At 32.4% G+C, this 22,494-nt stretch overlaps 1 protein-coding gene across 1 annotated transcript; it reads right to left on the bottom strand.

The window, feature by feature from the left end:
• Positions 1–1,967: 1,967 nt before the first annotated feature.
• Positions 1,968–21,976, bottom strand: PolD3 (DNA polymerase delta subunit 3). Its single transcript, XM_072526391.1, has 6 exons — positions 21,818–21,976; positions 21,445–21,755; positions 21,211–21,382; positions 14,345–14,774; positions 12,962–13,114; positions 1,968–2,258 (listed from the first exon to the last, which is right to left on the bottom strand). Exons 1-6 carry the CDS (start codon positions 21,887–21,889, stop codon positions 2,041–2,043), a joined length of 1,356 nt encoding a protein of 451 aa, XP_072382492.1. The 5' UTR covers positions 21,890–21,976; the 3' UTR covers positions 1,968–2,040.
• Between the last annotated feature and the right edge of the window lie 518 nt (positions 21,977–22,494).

The raw sequence follows: 22,494 nt of genomic DNA, 5'->3' as shown, positions 1-22,494 counted from the left end.
TCTTCGTAATAGTTGAGCCCTTTCTGTCAAAAATAGTTGCTTTTTTAATTGCTTTGGTGTCTCCAACAATGTTAACGAAGTTAACGTTCCATGTATTTTTTATAAAAAAAGTTTTTTTTAATTGTTTACTAAGCTCTAATTAAAACAAGTTACTTTTTCTCCTGGCTTCATGTTTCGATATATTGTACATCAGCAATAGAATAGAAGTATTGTATTATATTATATTGTTTTCTTGTTAACATACTGTGACATTTTTGTGACTTTTTAAAGTTTGTATAAAATTAAAAAAACTCTGAATGTGTTTTTTACTGTAATTTTATTGTAGTTATTAAATGTATTTTCTAACACCTAAGCCTATGCATTTAACATTGTTTGACATCTTTATATGACTTTATAGTCATTAGAACTGAAGAAGTGCAGAAATATCTGCAAGAAACGATTTCTATTAAAAGGTTGAAATAGTTTTTTAATTTTTTTTGTCTCCTTGACCGATATCCTCATTCACAGTGAAATTTTAATCTCACTCACATTTTAGAGCCATTATCAAGAGGGATACGGTTCCGTTCAAGTTCTGGGTCTCAATCTGCTTACTCCCCTCACTCATGATGTACCAGTATCGTTTTCTGTATAAATACAAGAACCGTCAAACGGCACTGAGGTTTGCCTACTCCTCGGTCGACCGGTCTTAACCTGTGTGAAGGTTACTGGAGAGAAATTCTTGAGGAGGTTAGGACCCACGTAGGGTTCTTAAGCCAGAATGATGAAGATGATTTATAACGTAGGCTGGACCAATTTAATATAACTGCCAAAAGATTTAACATGTTAATTTCCTCAAAAAAAGACAAAATGCATGGTTATAACATCAAATCTACTAAGATATAAATTGGAACTGGAGGGTCAAAAAATAGAACAAGTGATAGAGTTTAAACATCTAAGCATCACATTATCTAGTTACGCAAAGCTCGAGACAGAAGTGGAAGATCAAGTAAATGGAGCAAACAGACTCGACGGTCACCTGAATGAAACAATATGGAAAAAATAAAAATATCGGAAAAGAAATGAAAGGCAAAATTTACAAAACAATCAGACATCAAACCAATAATGACATACGCAGCAGAAACACGACCTGACACAGACAGAACAAAAAGAATGCTAAGAACAGCAGAGATAAAAAATCTTAAAAAAATCGATGATAAGACATTATTGGACAGAGCTAGAAGTACAGATATACGACGGATATGCAAGATGAAAAACAAGAGAACTGGGTAAGAAAGAGAATGGAACGATCATATAAGACGAATGACAACAAATAAAGTAGTAAAGACGGCGAGAGACGGTTTCCCAATAGGAAGATGATTAGTGGGAAGACCACGAAAACTATGGAACGACAACTTGCTGGAGCCACGTAAAAAAATTGACATGTTATGTCTACACAAAAGGAAGAAGAAGAAACAGATAATAGACTTTATTAAAAGCCTAGATCTTTTGGACTGATATAGATGTAGCTAATAAACAAAAGATCTCCCAAGATGCAGCGTGGAAAAGTCTAATGCCAATCGACCCCTTTGAAACCTTCACTATTTTGAATTTGAAATGTGCATATCAAGATAAAAGTAGGCAGATCTATTATATTTGAGGAATTTATTTATTAATTATATTTATTTACAAATTATGATCTAAAAAGAGTCTTTAAGTTTCATAATAATTATGCTCACACATGCCAATGCATAGCTTTCTTATCGTCTACGCACGGCGCGATGGTTTTTTTTTTATTTAATTCAGTTCCATTTATTCGATTTATTTTAATTTTATTTTGTTAAAAAATACGCATAGGACTGCGTTTACTACTCCTCGTAGTGTTTGTCGCGCGATCGTTACATTTTATCGTTTCAGTCCCTTTTATTTTGTTCATACCTATGCGCGATCCACCGCTCCGGATGCCCGCAATAAGAAAGCAAACGAGTCTATAATTTCTTGTATTATTTATAAAATTTAAAGTAAAATACAGTTTAAAAATACTTAATATTTTCTAATAACTCATTATTTCTTCTTAAAAAAGTTCATTAGAGTAGGTTGGTTTTGCATGTTATTTTTCTTGCCCTTTTTACCCTTTCCGCCTTTAGGAGAGGATACTTCATTTTCCGAAGACGCACTATTTTTCTTTTCCACTTTAGGCTTTTCTAACGGCTCATTTTTAACTGTCTTAGCGGGTTCGTCATCTTCCGGCGCCGATTCATAAACATATTCAGTTTTTGTTACTAGAAATAAAAAAAATTACATTAAAATTGTACTTCAGTCCCGTTTTCTGATTAATTTGAAAAACACTCTGTAAGAGACAAGAATACTTAAAACATATAGAAATATCTTTATACAAGTATACGAGCCCCTTTTCCATGCCAGTTGGCCCACCTATGGAATTTGCAGTTTATGGCGATTACCATAAACAAATCATAATCTACATGCTTTTATGAATTCCCATATTAATCAATATAGGTTTTTTTTATATTATTGGCATAGACTAGGTGTCAATCAGTCAGTTACAACATGACTAATAATTTAAACATATAAATTTTATTTCCGTAAAGTCCATAAAATATCAATAACGAAGAGCTGAATAATATGCTTTAAGAACTAAAATTAAAATAAGATACAAGTTAAATATAGCATCGTTTCAACATCATTAGTGTGTTCAAAAAAACGGTACACATAATATAATTTTAAACACTTTTTTTGTATTATCTCCTTTTTATCTATATTTACATATAAACAAGATGATGAGGTTCTCAGAGTTCCACAGCAAACTCTTGAGTAGCTATCTACTCAATCCGACAGCTGCTTTGCTATGGACTGTTCAAGTTGCTCAAATATAGGGTTGAGTTTACCGAAAGTACAATTTAGTACTGATTATAGTCGCAAATGTCAAACATGGAACAAAAAATTTCGGTATAGCAGTGTTGGCATGTTTTTATAATGTAGGTACTATATAGGTACTATATGCTTCAAATATGTATAAAAAGATAAAGCTTTAGAAAAGTACATTTTGTTTATATTTTGTTATAAATTCTGCAATTTTTGATTTTTATAAAACAAGAATGAGTAAGTATTTGTTTCTTTGGAGATAAATTGCAGTTAATTATTAGAATTTTTTTTGGCAATTACCCTTTGATATATTAGGGGATAGATTTGGCAATCGTCAAATCAGCAGTTGCCAGATTGCAATAGATGTTTGCAATTAATCTCGAAAGAGACAAATATTTACTCGTTATTGCTTCATATAAATTAAAAATTGCAGAGTTCATAAAATAGTACAGTATACTCCCTCTATAACGAACACGGTTATTACGAGGTTTCGCTTATAACGAGATACATTAGATGTCCCGTGAAATTTCTATTGAACTATAACCGTCTATAGCGAGACAAATTTGGTTATAACGAGAGAAAATAAGATCCAAAAACGTGTTTTATATGTTTTTGGTCCGGTCGTGGCCATAAATAAATACCTTTTCAAACAGCCCCTCAATAAACTTAACTGCAGCCCGCAATAAACTTCTTTACAATAAATAAATACAACTGTTTCACATCTTTAGAAAATAGATGAAATGATACTGGACCATTTAAAGCAGTTAAAAATAACAGAGTTCTTAAAATTGCAGAAGCAATAGTTTATGTTATCCTTGAAAATACGCTTTATACATTATGTAGTTGGAAAAAAATATAAGTACAGATTTTTTGTTTTAACGTATATCATTGATAATAAAAGTAAACAACTCTTTTACGTTTTAATATATGTCATTGACAATAAAAGTAAATAACTTTTTTTCAAAAACGCCATTCAAACAATATTTATTAGCATCTTATATTGCTCCGAATGGCTTCACTATAGGAAGTTAATGGTTTAGAAAACTACAGATTCATATGTATGCACAGTATTATTATTGTCTGATATAACGAGATCGGCTTATAACGAGGTAATTAGTCTGTCATTTCAGTTCTCGTTATAGAGGGAGTCTACTGTATAATCAAAATGTACTTTTTAAAAGCTTTCTCTCTATATATTTGAAGCATACAACATATCGTCGGTGCAATGCCACACCCACGAATGTGCAAAATTTTCATTTTTCACCTAAGTACACCACTAATAATGTCCCATTCATTCCTACACTCCGCCGCAACCACGAATGTCATTGAAGACTAGGAGATGGTGGTAATGAAATGCGCACTTTCACGAAAGTCAGTCTGTATTGATCATTTGCAATGCGTGCATCGCGTATGTACCACTTCGTATTTGTGGCAGAGTAGTGATTAAGTTAAACTACGACGTGCGTATCGCGAAAGTGACACTTACGTGTTTGTGGCGGTGTGGATTTTGGATTTAGTTTACATTCGTTGTATTGTTTCTACTAGACATTTCTCAGTTTTGTGTGTAAAAATGAACGCCCACACGGCTAAAATATTTGAAAACTTGAGACAGTCACGTCTGGATTCAGCAAAAGAAAATGAACAGAAGGTAGGTAGATGTTAACATGCCCTTATGGAAATAACATTTTGGTGATTGGCTGGTAGAAATAAGAATTTCGAAGGCAAGATTGCAGAATAACGTATCATTAAAAAAAATTGCAGTTAACGCAAAAACTAAATTTTTTCGAGGGCAATCGCATAAAAAAAATAGTTTTTACAAGTTCCGCTTGCAAAAGAAATGTAATACGGAAAAAAATAATTTCTTATTTTTTTTTGCAAAATTTTCCAAAAAAATATATGAGGTACTGCACTTTAGCCGTCCATTTGGCAACTAGTTTTACTATAAAGTTTGCTCTTTTTTTAGTATTTGAAAGGCCAGATTGATTTGACTAATGTAGGTTTTTTTTTCTACTAGATACCAAAGAAAATTAATGAAGAATGCAATACTAAACAAAAAAATGGACCCGGAACATCAGACGTTTCTGCTTCTATACCAAATAATGAAAGAATACTGTGTCCATCGGTTTCAGAGAACCAACTAGAAGGTACTGCCATTTTATCATACATTTTTACATTACTGATAAGTACAACAAAGAATTTGTTTTAGCGCAATTTTTAGTAGAGATTATTGGTAGCTCCAGTAGGGGACCGACCTTCGATTGACTGGCTTCAAACAAGAGAAGCCTTTCTGACTCTTCATCAGATAACTATAATCCCGAAGAGGACTCAACTTCTAGCAGTTCTTCCTGCTCTTCTTGTTCGAGCTCTAGCGATTCAACATCAGAATCAGTTTCTTTCGAAAAAAAATCGACGAGTGTTAAGAACTTCTTGGGGTTCCATAAACCCAAAAAAGACCACCGTAAAAAGTGATTAAAATATACGAATTTGACAGAGGAGGAAAAAATAACACACGAACAGGCTCATCACGAACGCATGCTAAGGAAGCAATTAGCTCGTGAGGCTAGAGACGCAGACAAAGAAATTTCAAAGAATAATCCAGAGGTACTATCGTTTAACTTTGACCTCGAAGCAGTGCTTACGACTCCAAAGGGTCCAACAGGACAAATATTTTACCTACGAAAATTGGCTATTTACAACCTGACTCTCTACAACTTAGGGAATCAGGACGGAATCTGTTACCTTTGGGACGAAACCCAAGGAAAAAGGGGGCCAAACGAGATATCCTCGTGTATTTACAATTACATTATCAATCAACCAACCATTACTGAGGTTCGAATGATGTCGGACGGGTGTGGCGGGCAACAAAGAAATTCACATTTTGCTGCTATGTGCTTGAAACTTCTTACGGATCATACTAATTTAAAAACTATTGATCACAAGTTTTTTGAAACAGGGCATACCGAGATGGAGTGTGATTCACTCCACTCGAAAATCGAACAAAAATCAAAATATGTCCCTGTTTATTCACCAGAAGGTTGGGCTCAGATAATAAGAAATGCTCGAACACATCCACGTCCATTTGAAGTCAGATTCATAATGGTTGATGATGTCTTTGATTTCAAGTCCTTTGGAATACAGAACTATACATTGAACCAAATTCCTTGGCAACAAGTTTGCTGGTTACGATACATTAAAACCGATGCCATGGTGACAATGTCCTATAAAAAAAATTTTGGAGATGAATTTCAACAAGTAAACTGCATGAAAAGTCGTGGTCGACCCAAAAACGTTGACTTGAAGAAAGCTTATGATAAGCAGTTGCCAATTGCGATTGCTAAATATAAAGATCTACAGAAAATGTGTAATGATTGAACAATTCCAAAGAACTATCATAACTTTTATAATTCTATAAATGCCGATAAAAATATAAAGGACAATTTACCGGAGCCAAATGAAAGCGAGGATTCAGACGAGAATTAAATTATTCTAAAATATGAAGTCTTTTACTAAGTATGTTATTACTTCTATCTTTTTTATTGCTATTATTTTTCATTATTAGAAGGTACTTTTTGTTCCACTTTTACCATAATAAAGGTTGATATAATTTCACGTATATGCATTTTATTACAAAAACTACAATGCCGCAATCACGAATGTAACTTTTTCCGAAAAATAATGGATATTTTCAAAATCTCTGATAATATTTCTAAAATATAACCATAACATCTGATATTAAAAGTACAAAAAAAATGTCGCATTAAATCCTGAATTTTGTCAACTAATTGAAAGTTTAAAAGTTGAATATCTCCTAACGCTCATTTTGCACATTCGTGGGTGTGGCATTGCACCGACGATATTCATTATAAAAACATTCCAACACTGCCAAACCCAAATATTTTTGACATTTGCGGCTATATTCAGCTTGTACCTTCGGTAAACTCAACCCAATATAGCATTTTTGTTAAGATTTATTAAAAACATTACCCTCATGGTTTTTTATTTATTTTCAACAATAAGAAAAAAAAGTTTTTTCACTAAATCGTGCCTGTTCATTCACTTATAAGTGAAGTGATTTTAAAAATTATTACCAGATACAGCACATTATTGTTTTTGTTTAAATTGTAACCTCTCTATACCTTTTTGTTTATAACTTTTTCAATTAACCTATTTTCAAATGATTGTTTAATGTTAAATGTTTTATTAGTAATTGTCAGCAGTTAATAGCACATTATTGTTTTTGTTTAAATTATAAGTTCTTTTTACCTTTTTGTTTACAACTTTTTTAATTAATGTTTTTTTCTAATGATGGTTTAACGTTAAATATTTCATTAATAATTTTTATCACTGGTAACCATGGTTAACCATGGATCTATCACAGAGGAAGTAAAAGTAAACAATTGTGCGGTCAACAACACATTCGTACTTCTATCCAAAACAGACTCATTGCAATGTTGCATTTTGCAATTAAGTGTAATCCATCAAATCTGCAAATATGTAACAAAAAGTAGCGATATTGCGGTTTTTAACGTTCAAAATCCCGATACCAACGATGAAATAAACGCACTATTAAGTTAGTTTTGCTACCATCGATTTGTACCTCATCACACAATATAGCGAATAAAACATTCCACTGTTGTACATTTGGCGATGCATCTAGAGACAGTCAGCAAGTTTATTTAACTCCATACTCCATAGCGATCCATTTGCACGAATGATACGCTACTCTGAGATTCCTCTTAGAATTGGTTATTATACTTAGAACGCTTTATCGAAAAAATTTTAATGTAGGAAGCAAGGCGAAGCGGTGACGAATGCTTCTTGTGGCTTTTGTTGGTGAATGGACATGACAATCGCTGAAGCAATAGACAAGCAATTTCCGACAAAATTCAACCACAATTTTATCTCTTATGCCTTTAAAAGATGAAATTTAGGTTTCCTGAGAAAATTTGATTTTTTTTTTTGCTTATCTCATATGACATTTTCAGTACAAAAACAGGAATAAGGGATAAAATCTTAGTTGAACTTCTTATTGAAATCCGACGATCTACAATTGATTTTACATCGTCCCTCGTATGGTAAAGTAACGAATCTGCAAATTTGAAATTTTACAGGAGAGCTAAAAAACATTTCAAGTTATTGTGAAAAATAGGGATATTAACCTAAATAAACGACATTTTTGTATTAGATTTTATAAATGTGCCTTTATATAATTAACTTAATCTAAAATTCAATATCCTTTATCAAAGCAAAAAAACGCAGATTCGTTAGTTATCTTTTGCAAAATTATCCCTTAGTCCAATATACTTAGGCTAATGTAAAGTATTGAATATACTTTAGTATTTATATTAAGCACCATTTCCTACAATTAATTTAAAGCTTATATGCGAAAAAACTGATATACTTCACATAATAATAACATAGGTACTAACTACTAATAATAATTTTTATTGACAGCTACTAGGACACAATACAAAATAAAAAATATGAAAATAAAACCATGACCAAACACAAAACTCAAAAATTACAACAAAAAGCAATATAATTATATTGTGTCGTCATATTCAGATTCTTCTGAAATATCTGGTTCAGGCAGAGTATCCCTTATAAGAGTTTGGGTAGGAAGGCTTTCATAAAATCCATGGTATGCACATAGAATCTGTAGATCTTCGCATAACTTTTTCAGGTCTGTATTTGGCAATGGAAATGGGGATGTGATTAGTATAAGGCGTAGCTGGTTTGAAGTTTGATGGACGACCTCGTTGTAATTTAAGTACATATTTGACAGAGTGTGTCGTTTCTTCATAGTTTGTTTTAACGAATACGGCATTTAGATCTGTCTTTTTGTACATAAACCAAACTGCTTTTCTAAACGGTAGACTTGTATTACTGTTGTCTTCACCACGAAAATTACATTTATCTGGACAAAAATCCATAAATTCTTGGTGCACTAAAGGGTTAACTTCAAATTGGTGAGGTTTATTGCGAGCTGTTCTTATAACTTGAGCCCAACCTTCTGTTGTGTACACTGGTACGTTCTTAGCTTTTTGCTCAAATTTTAGCGTGTATTGAATCACATTCCATTTGACTGTGTCCTGGTTCAAAAAATCTATGGTCAATTTGTTTTATATTTGGTTGCTCTTTAAGGCTATGCATACAGACGACTATAATAAACCTAAAATTTTTCTGTTGGCCCCCACAACTGTCAGACATCATTCGCATATACTCTACCGTAGGTCGTGCCATTACATACTTAAAAATGCATGTTGAAATTTCAACACTTCCACGTCGTTCTTCCGTTTCGTCCCAAACATAACAAGTTGCACTTGCATCTTTAAGATTATAAATTGTCATGTTATAAACTGTAAGTTTTCTAACATAAAAGAAGGGGCCACTAGGTCCTTTCGGAGTAAAGAGAACAGCTTGAAGATCTGACTGAAAAGCTACAATATTGTTTTGCTCTTTGGCAATTTTTTTATCATTGTGTCTTAGTTTTCGAGCAGCTTCTTTCCGATTGCATTGTTCTTTACAAGATTCTTCATCATTCTCGCCATATTTAGCACGTTCTTCATTGGCAATGCAAACTTTACTAAAAGTAAACTACTAAAGTGACTAATTCCCCGAGAGTTGGTTTAATTTACTCATGGGTGTGGTTTAGTTTACATTTTTTACAGTCCGTCCAGTAATATAAAAATATTAATTATCTTTCTAGTAATTCGCGAATGTGCAATATTCGTAATTTTGGACGTGTAGAACTTAATAAATCCCAAAGGTAAACTTACGAATCTAATTATTCGTAAGTTCACTGTTGCAAAAGTTGAAAGACAAGCACATACGTTACTTTAAACCAGTTAATTATGAGTTTAATATTGAAGATACATATTCAATACTTTAACAGACTGTAAATCTAGTTATAATATGTAATCCTAACTGGTTAATGCAATTTCGTGAATTTCGCAGATTCGCTACTTTACCATACATGGGACGACATATCCAAGTCAGATACGCTCATTATTTGCGATCATTATTTCGGCATATCTCCTGTCGGATCCACGTGAACTCTGGAACAAGTACAAGCATGATATGTCAGATGACATTTTCCATCAAATTTGTCAATTCGTTTGTTATTTAATTAATCGATAAGCGATAGTTTCAATCGACAATTGGAACGTAAAATTGCATACGATCGAGACGCATTGTCAGGAATGGGCATGCGTCATCGAAAATGACGCATGCCCGAATTCCACCGCTTTCTTCCGCGTTCGGTGTGCGTTATCTAGTAATATGACCAGCTGGGCAGTATGCTAGTCGACCTCGAGACAAACGAATAGGTACCGATTTTTTCGTGCGTTTAGTCGTTGTGTTTCGATTAAAACGGCAGAGATCGTTCGCGTTAGGCTTAATCTGTCAGGATCTCGAGTACGAAGCTATTAAACGAAGATTTTACAGAAACATGACCTAATGCACGTTTTTCGAATCGCAATTACATGGTGGATTTAGTAAAAAAGTTTGAACGAATCGGTAGTGTTGAAGATGCAAAGCGTAGTGGCCGACCACGTTGAGGCGCACAGATCAGAATAACATAGGCGTCGCGCAACAATTCGTTGAAAACATTCGCCTTTTCGCCAAAAGGAAATCGATCGTTAAAGATTGGTACACCATCTCGTCCGCCCAGGCCAAATAAGTACAACTACGTTTATTGGCCGATGTTCATCCTCACGAAATCGTGGAGATTGGGCAGGAATTATTTATCGAGATTCTTTGTCCCCGTTTTCTTTCGACGGGTCCATTAATGCATAAAGGTACTTGGAGCTTTTGCAAGAATTACGTGTATCTTTGGATAAGGATGACATATCCGAAGGATTAAAGATCATTTTGCAGCAGAACGGCGCCCCTGCGCATTTTGGTCTTCAATTTCGCGCTTTCTTAAACCAGCATTTTTCTGAACGGATCCGTGGAGGTGGAAACGAACCGTGGACTCCAAGGTCACCAGACATTATTCCTATGGATTTATCAATCTGGGGTATGCTTAAGAACAGCGTTTTTGCGCATAAGTTCGAAAATGTCGAAGATTGGATAGCATTACATATTATTAATGAAGATCTTGCAATGCTGGCTCGCATTATTAATTCGATCCAAAAACAGTATTTGACGTGTATTGAGATGAACGGTGAATATTTTGAACACGTATTTTAGATGCATATTTCTGCGTTGTAAGGAAATAAGACCAAAGTTTCGTAAATTTGTTTTTTTTTTCAAAAATTGTTTTTATTGAAAATTTGCCAATTGACTTATGCAAACCTTTCAAGAAGTGCACGATAAGCTAACGAAACTAACTGACGATAAACAAAAAACTTGCATTGCTACACAATGTTTCTGCCAAAAAGTTTCCCAAGCAATTGCTGGCTATCGGTAATCGCCACAGTGCTGTCAAAATTAAATGGTTTGATTTTGATTTTTTTGTTTTGTTTTTGATTTGATTTGAAAGACAAGCTCATTAATAAAGTGTTCCCGAACATCATCGGTAAACACAAAAATCACAATTGACTGAGCGAACGAACAATTTTAGCAGCAAAGAACAAGGATATAGATGTCTTAAACCTAATAATTAAAAAAAAACGTTAGCCCATTGCCTTGGGAACTATAATTAATGAGTCGTGGGACAATACCCAAGAGATTAAATGTCGCATCGGAAAGGCAAAAAGTGCATTCTTGACTATGAGTTCTGTGTTCAAGAGCCATGACGTCACCCTAGACACAAAAATAAGGCTCCTTAAATGTTATGTGTACTCAATGCTTCTGTACGGAGTAGAAACGTGGACATTGAAGGCGGAAACTCTATCAAAACTTTAGGCTTTTGAGCTATTGTCATACAGAAGGATCCTGAAGATACCATGGACAGAAAAAGTCACCAATGAAGAAGTACTGCGGAGGATGAACACAACTGCGGATTTGGTCAACATCGTGAAGAGCCGTAAGCTGCAGTACTTGGGACATATAATGAGAAATCAAGGCAGATATGAGCTACTTTAATGCATTTTGGAAGGTAAAATTGAAGGAAAAGGGCCCCCCAGGACGAAGAAGAATATCCTGGCTTGCTAACCTGAGAGCATGGTATAGAAAGACCTCAGCACAGCTATTTCGTATAGCAACCAACAAAGTCATCATAGCCAAGATGATCGCCAACTTAACACTGCACAGTGTACAACTAAAGGTTGGCTAGGTCGTCATCATAATTAGAAATATGAACCAACGAAATTTAATTCCGATTAATTTAATTAAAATCAATTTAATATAAGAATAATTTTGCATTCGCCATGATGAAAAACAAATGACAAGGCCAATCTTTGAATGTTTGTGGACAGTCTGTGTTGTTATAGAAAATAATTGTTTCTCTTATGGTCAATTTTGTTTATTCTCTTTGTTTATTCTCGCGCCTGGCAACTCAACGTAAAAAATTGAGTGTATAAATATAAAAATAAACAACACACTGTGCAACCCTTTTAGCTAATGGTTACTTTGTTGCCATGTGAACTAGATCTTTTTTGAATTTTTATTAAACTTAAATAATTTAATTCGGATATAAAAAAGGTAATATAACTCAGCTAATAATTTAACAGAACATTTATCATTAATAAGGCGGTACGAAGTTCGCCGAGTCAGCTAGTATATATCTATAAAACATTAAAAATATGTTACAGGAAGAAAACACTATTCCAAAATTTTTTTTCTATAGAATGAGGCAAATATGTTCCATAAAATGTTGGTTATAAAGATATTTCAACGGGCGGTAATAATATTTGTTTAAGATTATTATGCGGTTCTTGTTTCTTCTGACATAGTCCTTGAATGTTTCAAGTTGCACTTATAGAGAAAAAAAGATTACATATAAGATAAAAGAGCATTGAATGAGTTTGAAGTTGTACTTCAGATTTTAAATTTTTATTAAAATTGACAATTTTTAAGCAATTAAAATTATTTTAACCTTTCTAGGGCATATTTAAACAATTCAGCTGTTATTAGGTACCGAATAATCTCAAAATGCATACAAAAATAATCTATTTTTTATATAGACAAGAATTAAAGAGGTAAAATCATATCTTACCAATATATCCCTCCTCATCCATATAGGTCTTATCAACTGCTTTTCTTATTTTGTTTTTAGGAGCTAAAGGTTTCTTTGCTACTGGTGATGAAGCACGTTCAGGTTCTTCGTCAGACTTTTCTACAATATCTTCTTCATCATTCTCAAACATATCTAAAACAAACAAGTTATTTGAAATAATATACTATGTCAGACAATACAGAGATTTTCTGAAAAAAATAAGGCAGAACTGAAAATTATCTGTTGGAAAAGTTATCAGTTCCTTGAGTTTAGCTATAACAACTGTGCATCCCAATAGCCACCTAGATAGTTTGGCTATCTGACCGACCAAGTAATGATAAAAATGACAAATAAAACAATCGAGTTGAAAAGGAGAGGAAACAAAATATGTAATGATATCAGAGAAAGAGAGAAGAGGGAACGAGAAAGTTTTTAGATTTTAGGATACATATATATTGTCAAAGAAAATGAGGTACTGAATGTTCTAGCAAAATTAAAATAAAATAAAGCTATTAAAACTATTAAAATGTAACATTATTTATCATTTGTTGACTGGATATTTAATAAAATAATTTTGTGATAATTTTCTTTACATATATTTGCAAAATGTCATTTGCAAAAAAATTTGGAATGTAAAGAATCATAGCTTTCATATCACACTATCAAACTATTCTTGGAAATCGCACACAACAGCATAAATTAATTCTAAAAAGTTTTTTGTTTTTGATTAAATTTGGTTTAGTTTGTTAGCTTAGTTAAAAACATTTTTAATACTAAATGTTGAAAAATAATGTAAAAGAACATTGAATACATTCATTCAAGTCAAATAAAGTAGAGCATAATATACTATATGTAAAAGAAACCTTAATTTGGACATTTGTATTGAAAACATAGATTTTGAAACATTATGAATTCCTTTTAGGTATTTGGATTTAATGCTTATGGTTATTTTGGGGAATTTATATTTGAATTGAACAACAAATAAATATAATAAAAATATGCATGAGATGCTCAGATACATAAAATCTTTTCACTTGGGATGTATAGGGCATATTCAGAGATGCCCACACTCAGATATACTGAGAAGTATAACTAACTGGACATCACTATGGCCCAGGTATAGAAAAAGGCCTAGAAAAAGATATCTGGACGATGTAGAAGATGATATAAGTACAATGAATGTTAAAGACTGTAAAATTCGGTGCAAGGGCAGGAAGAAATGGAAAAGAGCCATGACAGCAGCAAAGACAAACAGCAAGCTGTAAATGACAGAGGAATAATCCGCCTCATCCAAAAATATGATTTTAAATGCCTTGGTGTTAGCTATAATCCCTAGGGATTGTAAAGCTTAATGAATGAATAACAAATAAACAAAAAACTTACCATCACTCTCAGAATCCATTCTTTCAACAATCCTTTTCCTTTTCTTAACAGATTTTTCCTGACTTTTTTCTCGTTCTCTCTTATTTTTATTTTTTTTATTCTTCACATCTGATTTCTTTATATTATTTTTTCCCTCATCTTTGACAACTTCTTGTCGCCCTTCCTTTATGTCAACATTGGACTCATTTTTAATTTTTTTACTATCTACTTTAAATTCTTCACTACTTTCTTGAAAGTCAACTTCCATTAATTCTTCTAATTCACTAGGTTGACTGCTACTGATTGTTGAATATTCCTTTTTGATTCCATTTTCACTCTTTATACTTGAACTGGATGAAGTTTTTGAAAAGAATGCAGAAAGTCCTCCCTTGGGTTTAGTATTTGTAGTGGATTTTTTGTCTGCTTCTTTTTCTTTATTATTCTGTCTTTGCTAAAAAATACATAAAATAAAAATAACACTACTATTGACAGAAATGAAAAAGGGGAGAAATTAGTGAAATATATTTTTATTTCTAGTACTCTAAAATACTACTACTGAAAAATCTTGATAAAGAGATAAAAAATGGTTTTCCAAGGAAAAATCTCTCTTTTACATTACACTGTTAGGATGTAAAGAAATACAAAAACTTTTGAATATGAGATCGATATTTGTGGTATATCTAAACATTTGATTTGTTGTCAATCCAGTCAATAAGTTTGTTGTAGTAAATAGGAAATATGTTTTTGTACAAATGTATCTCGAAAATTAAAACTATAATTTCGATATGATACAGCTGAAAAATTGGTAAAAAATTCGTAAAGAATTTTGTAATGAAAAATCGATAATATAGGCTCCTATTTTTAACTGTTTATCCTATACGTAAAATTATTCACAATCAAATTTACTAACAAAATAGGTAATTAGTAAAAAAAATCAGCGTGTACAATATTTGCAAAACAATTAATTTTGGCAGGAAAACTCTAAGTACATATTTTCCATCTATAACTCGAAAAATTAAATTGTACCTCTGTATCTCAAACATAGCAATGTTTTATTATACAAACTTTTTTTTTTTATTATAACTAATAAATTAACAATCAGAATAAAACAATGTATTCTATAAGTTAATGTGATGAGTTTAGGTCCTGTCCCTTGGTTCTGGCGTGATGTGGTCCCCATCCAGTGAGAGAATCACGGGTCCATGTTACTGGTCTGTTGGCCAACGTCGCTTTAGTCTTCTGATAACTCGATGTTGAGGTATTGCGGAAATTAATGGATTGGAGTGTGTGTTCACTTTTTGAATGTATTGTAATTTCTTTTGCTGGTATACTTCTTTCACTGTTGAGATATTGAGATCCTCATAGATTCTTTGGTTGGTTACGTACCAGGGTGCATCAACAATTGCTCTTAAGATTTTTGATTGGCATCTTTCCATAATAGCAATATTAGATTTACTACTACAGCCCCATAGCTCTATGCCATATGTCCATATTGGTTTGATAACTGTTTTATAGATTAGAATTTTATTATTTATTGACAGCTTGGAGTTTTTTCCAATTAACCAATTGATTTCTTTTTGTCTTAGTTGTATTTGTTTTCTTTTTTTGGTGATGTGTTCTTTCCAACACAGGGTTTGGTCCAGGTGTAGCCCTAGGTATTTGGTTGTTTTAGTCCTGGGTATTTCCTCATTGTTGATATATATTGGTGGTGGTGTTTCTCGTCGTAAAGTAAAAGTTACGTGGGTTGACTTGTTTTCATTTATTTTTATTTTCCATTGTTTTAGCCAGTTTTCAAGCTCATACAAATAGTCATGGAGTTGTTGTGTAGCTATGTTAATGTGTTTGTGACTTGTAAGTGCTACTGTGTCATCTGCAAATGTGCCAATTGTTACGTTATGTGATGCTGGTAGATCAGACGTATATAATATATATAATAAAGGTCCCAGGACGCTTCCCTGTGGAATTCCCGCCTTAATGGGATGCGTTTTGGATATTTCTCCATTTACTTTTGTTCTAAACTGTCGGTTTTCCAAGTATGATGTAAGTATTTGAAAGAATGGTGGTAATATTTGTTTAATTTTATAAAGAAGTCCTTTATGCCAAACCTTATCAAAAGCTTGACATACATCTAGTGATACCATTGGGCAATATTCCTTTTCTTCTAATGCAGAATTGATTTTATGGGTTATTCGGTGGCATTGCTGGATAGTTGAGTGTTCTCGTCGAAATCCAAACTGATAATTTGGTATCCACTCTGCGCTTGTAAAGTCTGGATCTATTCTTTTTATTAAAAGTTTTTCTAGTAATTTGGAGATTGTTGATAACAGACTGATAGGTCGGTAGGATGAGACTTCACTTGGATCCTTTCCTGGTTTTGGGAATAATAGTATTTCTGCAATTTTTAGATTGTTAGGCCAATAATTACATCTTAATATTGCGTTAAATATATATGTAAGGATTACTATACCCTTTTTTGGTAATTCTTTTAGCATTTTTGGTGTTATTAGGTCAATTCCTGGTGACTTTTTGATATTTAGTCTTAAGATTTCTTCTTTAAGTTCTTTGGGTGTTGTTAATTTTATTGGATTTACTGATGGTTGTTCTGAGTTTAAATAATTAATAATTTCTTGATCTTCTTCATTGTTGTGTGGTTGGAATACTGTTGCTAAATGTTCAGCAAATAATTCTGATTTTTCTTTATCGCTTCTTGCCCATTGGTTCTGTGTGTCTGTGGTTTTTCTTACTGGTGGGGATATTGCTTGAGGTTTTAAGGATGATTTGATTGGTTTCCATATTGAATGGTCGTATCTATTAAGTTGTGTTACATATTTTTTGACTGACTCTTCTCTTGCAATTTTTAGTTGTGTTTTTAATTTATTGGTTAAGCGATTGTAAAACGTTTTATCCACTGGGTTCCGACTTTGTTGCCATTTGGCTCTTGCTCTTCTTTTTTCAGCAATGAGCTTTTTAATTTCTAATGGAATATTTATTCTTTTCTCGAATTTATTTTTATCTGCATCGTTCGGTGTCGCTTCTTTTGCAGCGTTTTGCAATAAAGTTATAAGGTTGTTTGTAGCTGCTTCTATTTCTGAAGGGCTTTTTAGTCTTACATTTAGTTTAATGTTTTCATCCAGTATTTTTCGGTAAAGGTTCCAATCTGTTCTAGGTCCATGCAGTTTTGGAGTAGGTTGTTTGTTAATAACGCATGTGCTAATTGTTGCAATAATTGGTGAATGATCTGAAGATAGATCATAACTTGGAACTATGTCCATAAAGGTGTTAGATATTCCTTTTATGATGCAAAAATCTAAGAGGTCTGGTCTTTTTTGGGGTCCGTTGGCCAGTACGTTGGTGTTCCTGTTGATAAATATGAGTATTTATTTTCCTGCATTAAGCTATAGAGCTCTCTCCCCTTTGTTGTTATTAATCTTGATCCTCAGTAAGTGTGTTTACTATTAAAGTCACCAGCTGCGATAAATTTTGGACCTAGAGTATTAAGAAGGATCCGAAATCGTTTTTTTTTTAATATTGTGCTTTGGAGGGCAATATACTGCTGCTATTGTTATTTCGTAAGGTAATAAGCACACTTTAATTACTGTAGCTTGGATATAGTCTGTTATATAACTTTCCATCATGAAATGTTTAATTGATTGTTTGATCAAGATTGCTGTACCTCCATGGGCTGTCTTGTCTGGGTGGTTAGTATGGTACGTTAGATAATGAGGTATTTTAAAATACAATTTGTCTGTAAAATGTGTCTCCCTTATTATTAATATATCTATAAAATTTTGTTGCAGAAATATTATCACCTCGTCCTTATGATTCAGCAGGCCATTGGCGTTCCATTCAGCTATTCGTAAAAAGAATTTTATTTGCATACAAGTTTACTTAGCATGTTTATTACCATGCTGTTTTGTTGCAAGATTTGATTAAACATGGCTTTGAATTCTTCTAAAAACTTCATAAGAATAGTGTTTGAATCTTAGTTATCTGAAGGAGCAGCAGGAGGTTGTCTATTACTCGCTGCATTAGCATAGCTTACATTTGGTCTGACTGTATTGGGTATAAAGTTTCTGTTACGTGCTTGCGACATATTTTGGTGATGATTATATGTAGTTTGTGCTATATTTTTATTTCTACTTAAATTACGATAATATTCGCATCCTTTATAGTTAGCTGGGTGATCTCCTCCACATAATGCACACGTAGCTGGTGTGTTCTTGTTCTTTTTACAGCTGTTTGTACTGTGCTGCCCTCCACATTTCACACAGACATATGGTCTATTGCAATATGTTTTTGAATGGCCATATAATTGACATCTCATACATTGGATGATATTTTTGTTTTTTATGGGTGGTTCAATTTGTATATTGCAGTGTTGTAATTTCTGAATTTTATAAATATCTTGGTTATTGTCTGATGGTTCAAGGTCAACAAAGAACATATTTACCGTCTCTTTTGTAATTCTATGTTTAGCATTAATGATGTTTCTTACCTTGTGACCCAGTTTTGTCAGTTCTTCTCTGATATCTTCTGTTGCATGTGAATAGTGAAGGCATTTAATTACGACTCTATAGGCCCTTTCTTCCTTTGGTTGATATATCTCATATATCTTGATAATTTTCTGTATATTTCTGGATCGCTACAAATTATTTTGACTGTATTATTTGCCATAGTCCTGGTTTCGTATTGTTCAGCTTCAGCTATTTCTGTAAATTTTTTCCTCATTTCTGGGAAGTCGCTTACACCGTAAACAAATATTGGTGGTGGTTTAGGTTTTCTTGGCGCTGTTTTATTTTGATTGGTTTCATTTTCTTGGGTATCCGTTAGTGTATTATATTTGTTCAATAGTGTAATGGTATCATCTTCTTTGTCTGTTTCTACATTTGATCTGATTTTTCTGCGTTTTGTAGTTTTAACTACTTGCCATGAGTTTTTTGTTGACACATTTGCACTTTCTGGTTCGTCATCGCTTGTTGATGACATTCTGTAGTATTGCTGGCTATTTCTGTTTTACAACTTTACAACTCAATTATTTGAAAGTTTACATACATATTTATATTACATACAGTCACCACCAAATTATTGTAGAATTTATTATCTGCATGTCATTATGAAGTCGTTTGTCATTTCTATATGATAGAATTACTAACAACAGCAGTTGGCAGATATAACCATAAATAAATAGTCCTTTGTTTTGGTTTATTTGTTTATGGTAGGTACCTCTCAAAACTTAACTACACCACTCAATACAAATGATTTTGTAATAAGCATAAAATAAGGCATTCTGCAATAATTTGTTAGCAACTATACCTTTATAGTTTGAAGAAAAATAAGTTAACTATAAAAACTTGCCAAAACTGTAAGGATAACATTTGACTATTCTGCTAGCAGCAAACATGTCAGGTACAGAACACTGTCTCCATTAGTGATCAGTGAAAAATCTCAAATTTTCAAAAACTCATAAATGTTGATAAGAAAATGGCCAAAGAAAAAAGAAAATTATTGTTATTTTGAGATACAAAAATAACAATCCAATATCTTCCTGCTAATACCACATCATAATTACAGCCTATGGATCAACATATTATTAAAAACTTCAAATCATTATTATCAAAAAGAAGTTGTCAGGAACATGTTGGACAATATAAAAGAAAAAATAATTCTACTATAGATGTATCGCAAGCCATGAGAATGGCTGATAAAGCTTGAAGAAATGTATCTATGACTACAATAGCAGTCTGCTAGGCACACTGTGGTTTTCCATCATCAGTGTAGTTGATAGAAGAAGCTGAAACCGAAAATGATTTTATTTCACCCCCTGCAGAATGGAATAGAGTGGTGTCTGAATCAAGAGTATTTTTTCAGTAGAATATAATTCAGTAGCATATAAAACAGATACTAATAATTTAAATGACATAGAAGACACAAATGATATGACATGCGCTCCATGGGTTCCCATCAAAGAGGCAAGAATAGCATTGAATACCTTATGGACTTTTATTGAGCAAACTAGCAACTCTGAAGAACGAGAATTTTCTACTCTATATGTTGGACAATGCTGTAGATAGGGAACAACGGAATTAGTTAAAGCAAAATAATTACTGACTTTTTTTAATGCCACATTTTTATATTTTAAGGATGTTGTGAAATAATATTGATTTATAATAAATAAAAATGTTTGTTACCTCTACAACTTGAATTTTTATTTATTTTACTTAACTCAAAATTATTAAGAATGACTCTCAACCGTTTTATGTTGAATCAAAATTTGCCTTAATCTGCCCTAAGTTCAAATCCTCCATGAGTTGCAAAGTCTATAACTCAAATTTCTGGCATCTCTCTTGAAGTTTGACTCTTGAGGTTCTACTGTACTGTAATTGAAATTAAGGTTTTTTTTGTTTTGATATTAAATCCTCAAATCGTTTCCAAAAAATAAATTTACTTAAATAATTTTTTTCCAAGAACGATTTCTGCATTTGAAATAGTTATGGAAATACAGATGTTTTTGAAGATCAACAGGATGGGATTACTTCAGAACCCAGATCAGTAATCTGGGTCTTGGGTTATTTATATGTTTGCTGATGAAACTATGTTTATCAAAATGGAATTCATTATCAACTAATAAATAGATACTGGGAGATTACTGACCATACATTAATATTTCGAAGGGACATTTAATTAGGTAAAAAGTGTGTCAAATCATATAACATATTAAGAGATTGATTTAGATATACCGTAACAAGTGTTAGCATACAAAAATACATAGTGTAAAGATCCAGATCAGTTGTAAACAACTCATTACTAATTACAAACACTGAGGTTTATACCCAAAATATATCAGTGTTGCAATATCAGTAAATGCAATAAATTGATCAATTAATTACCTTTGGTTCATCCTTGGATGAAGATGACTCTTCCGATTTCAGAGAAGTACTTGAAGATGTTTTAGGTAAGAAAAAGGAAGATTTTCCTTTAATTGTACTTGGTGGAGGGGGTGGGAGCTTCTTTACCTTTAGTGTTCTCTTTATACAATGTTTACTTACAATAGAACCTAATCTAAAACATATTCCATTTTCTATCAAGATATTTATAAAAGAATAGTGATATTGAAAACTTACAGTGGTGATTCAGCAGCTTTAGTTACATCATACACCAATGATAAGCTATTTAAATCAATTTCTTTACATTTCTGTACACTAAACAAAGTTTCGCTTTCAACATTATCAAACAAAGATCTTTTTTCTTCTAAATCAGTTTCTTTAACAATAATAACTGCATTTCCTTTGCCATGTAAAACACCTGTTAAAACATAAGTAACAGCCAGCTGTTTCGGGTTCAATTTTCTCTGATCCTTTACATATTTAGCTAGTAGATATTTTGCATCTTGAATTGATACTTTCAGATCTCTAGCTAGTGCTGGTAGTGTAACCTAAAAGCATCAAAGTTGTTTTTATTGAATAAAACAGTCCGGTATTTAATATTGTAACTTACGGATTTATCATCATCCTGAACATATTCTTGTAGACGTTGAAAGTATATTTCCTCTGTAGCACTGTCCATCATGCTGTTCTAATTTTATCAACAAATTGACTCTTGTCAAAAACATCAAAATAAAAATTAAAAAAATCAGCGCCAAAATTGTAATTCTATGTGACAGTGACAGTTGGTTCTTGTTTCTTCTAACGATTAGGGTGTGCACCTTGATGTTATTTAGTTACTTGTGCTTGTAAGAAATTGTAATCTATTTGCTAGTTACCGTTTTGTTCTTTTAACCAGTATACATCTTGATGAGATTAATAAAAGGATACATGATTCAAAATTTTTTATTTAAACGCATACATTTTATTTATATACATAGTTGACACAAAACTATTGTAATGCTGACTGCCTAATTTAAGTCGTTGATATTAATTTAAATGTAAAATAAGATAATAAATATATGAGTTATGATATTGTTAATCTAAATCATACATCATAATTTCCCAAAACATACTGTGTTGTAATAAAATATACTTTTTATATCATTGAGACATTAAAATAATATTTAATTAGATTAAAATTTAATTTTTTATGGGTTTTAGACAATGTGACAACAATTGAAGAAAACTCTCTTCTTAATTCTTAAAAAAAGGTCCTTAAATTGTATTCTTGTGGCAAGTCTAAGTTAA

The sequence above is a fragment of the Diabrotica undecimpunctata genome, chromosome 3 (assembly GCF_040954645.1).
Source record: "Diabrotica undecimpunctata isolate CICGRU chromosome 3, icDiaUnde3, whole genome shotgun sequence".
Lineage (NCBI taxonomy): Eukaryota > Metazoa > Arthropoda > Insecta > Coleoptera > Chrysomelidae > Diabrotica > Diabrotica undecimpunctata.
Note: the sequence above shows the minus strand (reverse complement) of the source record. Positions and strands in the feature narration are given on the sequence as shown.